This window comes from Nicotiana tabacum, chromosome 3 (assembly GCF_000715075.1).
Source record: "Nicotiana tabacum cultivar K326 chromosome 3, ASM71507v2, whole genome shotgun sequence".
Classification (NCBI taxonomy): Eukaryota; Viridiplantae; Streptophyta; class Magnoliopsida; order Solanales; family Solanaceae; genus Nicotiana; species Nicotiana tabacum.
This window is the reverse complement of record NC_134082.1, coordinates 175,671,854-175,674,530: the sequence shown is the minus strand read 5'-3', so window position 1 is coordinate 175,674,530 and position 2,677 is coordinate 175,671,854. Positions and strand designations below refer to the sequence as shown.

The 2,677-nt window shown below is 35.6% G+C and overlaps 1 protein-coding gene across 2 annotated transcripts; it reads right to left on the bottom strand.

Moving 5' to 3' along the window:
* Positions 1 to 944: 944 nt before the first annotated feature.
* Positions 945 to 2,677, bottom strand: LOC107832497 (phospholipase A1-IIgamma). 2 transcript variants are annotated; one of them, XM_016660351.2, is made up of 2 exons: positions 2,009 to 2,677; positions 945 to 1,706 (listed from the first exon to the last, which is right to left on the bottom strand). In XM_016660351.2, exons 1-2 carry the CDS (start codon positions 2,594 to 2,596, stop codon positions 1,101 to 1,103), a joined length of 1,194 nt encoding a protein of 397 aa, XP_016515837.1. In that variant the 5' UTR covers positions 2,597 to 2,677; the 3' UTR covers positions 945 to 1,100. The 2 variants fall into 2 exon arrangements, with proteins under 2 accessions (XP_016515837.1, XP_016515838.1); XM_016660352.2 differs by having other exon boundaries at positions 2,027 to 2,677.

The window sequence follows — 2,677 nt, the reverse complement described above, 5'->3', positions numbered from 1 at the left end:
CGAGCCCTCGAAACTCCAAACCAAGTGTACACAAAACTTTAAAAACATCCTACGAATTTATTCATGTAATCAAATCATCAAAATAACATCATGAACATCAAATTAAATCTCAAGATCAATGAAATTTTCTCAAAACTTCTTTAAACATCAATTTTTGCAATTTAAGTCCAAATCACGTCAAATGACATTCATTTTTCACCAAATTTCACAGAAACATCTTAAATTATGTATAAGACCTGTACCGGGCGTCGTAACTAAAATACGGGCCCGATACCATAATGTTCTAAGCAAATTTCATTTCAATTTTCCTTAAACAATTTCCTTTAAAAATTCATTTCTCGGGCTTGGGACCTCGGAATTCGATTCCGGGTATACGCCCAAGTCCCATATTTTCCTACGGACCCTGCGGGACCGTCAAATTACGGGTCCTGGTCCGTTTACCCAAAATGTTAACCGAAGTCAAATTAACCTATTTTATAACCAAATTGTTATCATTTTTCATAGATTTTCATATTTAAGCTTTCCGACTACGCGCCCGGACTGCACACGCAAATTGATGTAACTCTAAATGAGGTTTTCAAAACCTCGGAAATACAAAATTTAATTTAAAGCCCTTTTGGGTCATCACAGCATTCAACATAACAAATTCATGAAAACAAAAATAAAAATAGTTAGCTTATAAGCGTTAAGAGGTCGTTTGGTTTCCAATATAAGTAAAATGGTCCAAACATAGAACTCATTATAATTAAAACAATTATTCGGTTTGCAACATATAACTCTACATTATTAATATAATATATATGTAAATAATACACACATGTATCCGATTATAAAACTCTACATAACAAATGCAACACTTTATCACATATATTTTGCATCAGTTAGTAATTATAGTCTAAGAGCATTTCAAATAATTTAAACCATACAAGTTATGTGGACAGAGAAGTTAAAACTCATATTAGGCATTAAAGAAATAGAAGAACATACAAGTTTATCCTCTGTTATAAGAGGAAGAATAATACATATTTATATAGTAATAAACCCCTTTATTCAAACATTACATGAAAGGAAATAAAGCCACATTTGAAACCTTAACTCTTTCAGAAGTCATACTCCTCACGATCCAAGAGAAGCCAAGATCCATCCTGTTGTTGAACCATCCCTTTGTGCTTGTCAGCCCACCAAAGCCCAGGAATACAATATTCATCTTTTAGTATGTCCCACTGCTTATTGACAAGTGAGATATCACGATTCACCTCTAGTTTAAAACCTGCTAAAATTCCTATTCCTTGAGTGCCTGCAACTCCGTGCAAGTATGGCTCCAACAAATGCCAACTGACAACTTCTCCAGGAGGCTTCACATATGGGGATTTTGTGGTGTCAATCATTAGTTCCTCGCCGACGTCTATATAGCCAATGGGTGGGTATTTGGGGACAATATCCAAAACATTATGAATTCTCAAGATATGAAGATTATTCAGCTTGGAAAATGCCTTATGAAAATTGAGATCCCCAACTTTAGGACTTGCGAATACAAAAGCTGTCACTGGAAATTCCTTGCCTTCGCTTGTTTTGTTGATACCATTGAAAGCTATGTCAACCGCGTTTAGGGTTGCAAGTGACGCACCTAGGCTATGGCCAGTTACAGTAATACTAACCTCTTCATTCTTATATTCCTCAACCAATCTTTTCACTTCTTCAATTACCTGACAGGAAGAAAACAATCAACTATATTATATATAATCTTCAGCGATCATCAAGGTAGTAATAGTAATTCCTTCGATACAAAATTAGAATAAACAAAGTTGCAAGTATGCTTCAGCGATCATCAAGGTAGTTCAGTTTTGCTTCAGTATTTGAAAATATTGAGGAGCTTTGAAGTGTGGTTCAGATTAAAAACTTATATCATTAAAGTCTGATATTTGTAAAAGATAAATTACTTGAGCAGTAAACAATCATATTCTCGTAAAAACATGGAGCTTTATCAAATAAGCAAGTTAATACGCACCTGATCCCGGGCACTAACCTGATTAAACTGTGATCGTGGATCTTCTGTTGTATAAATATTGTAGAACCCGTGATGCACCAAAGGTTGAAGCAAAGAAAGCAAACCTCCGTCACCAAAGACTTTAGGTCCTGGGACAGCTAAAAATTGAAGATCATTCACCCACTCTAACTTCTGCATCGTTCCTCTCCAATTAACCACAATATCTCTCCTTCCCAGTGCAACTTTACCCTCATCAGTAGCCACAGCAATATACCCCATAAAATTTGATTCTTTACTCCATGCTTCCCTTGACAATGATTTTACAATGAAAGCATCAGGAAGTGGAATGGATGCAGTTGCATAGAAAAATTTGGTTACACGATATTTCAGGGGGTCAAGTCCAACCTTAGTAAAAAGGCTTTCCATTGAGTATCTGCTAGCTCCAGCATATTTAGACGCTTTCTCTGTGATGAAAGTGTCATAAGTTGCTTGAGCCAATTCTCCATATTGAATGATATATTTACGTAGATCAAGATCCAAGGGCCTTAGTAATCCTTCCCAATTGTTTTTTCCACTAAGCTGCTCCCAATTCTCAGCCATGTTAGCCATGTCTCTCCGGCCCCTTTTTTTCTTAATTTTATGTATTTTTTTCTCTTTGTTGCTTATTAATTTCCTATGATATGTTCTTCA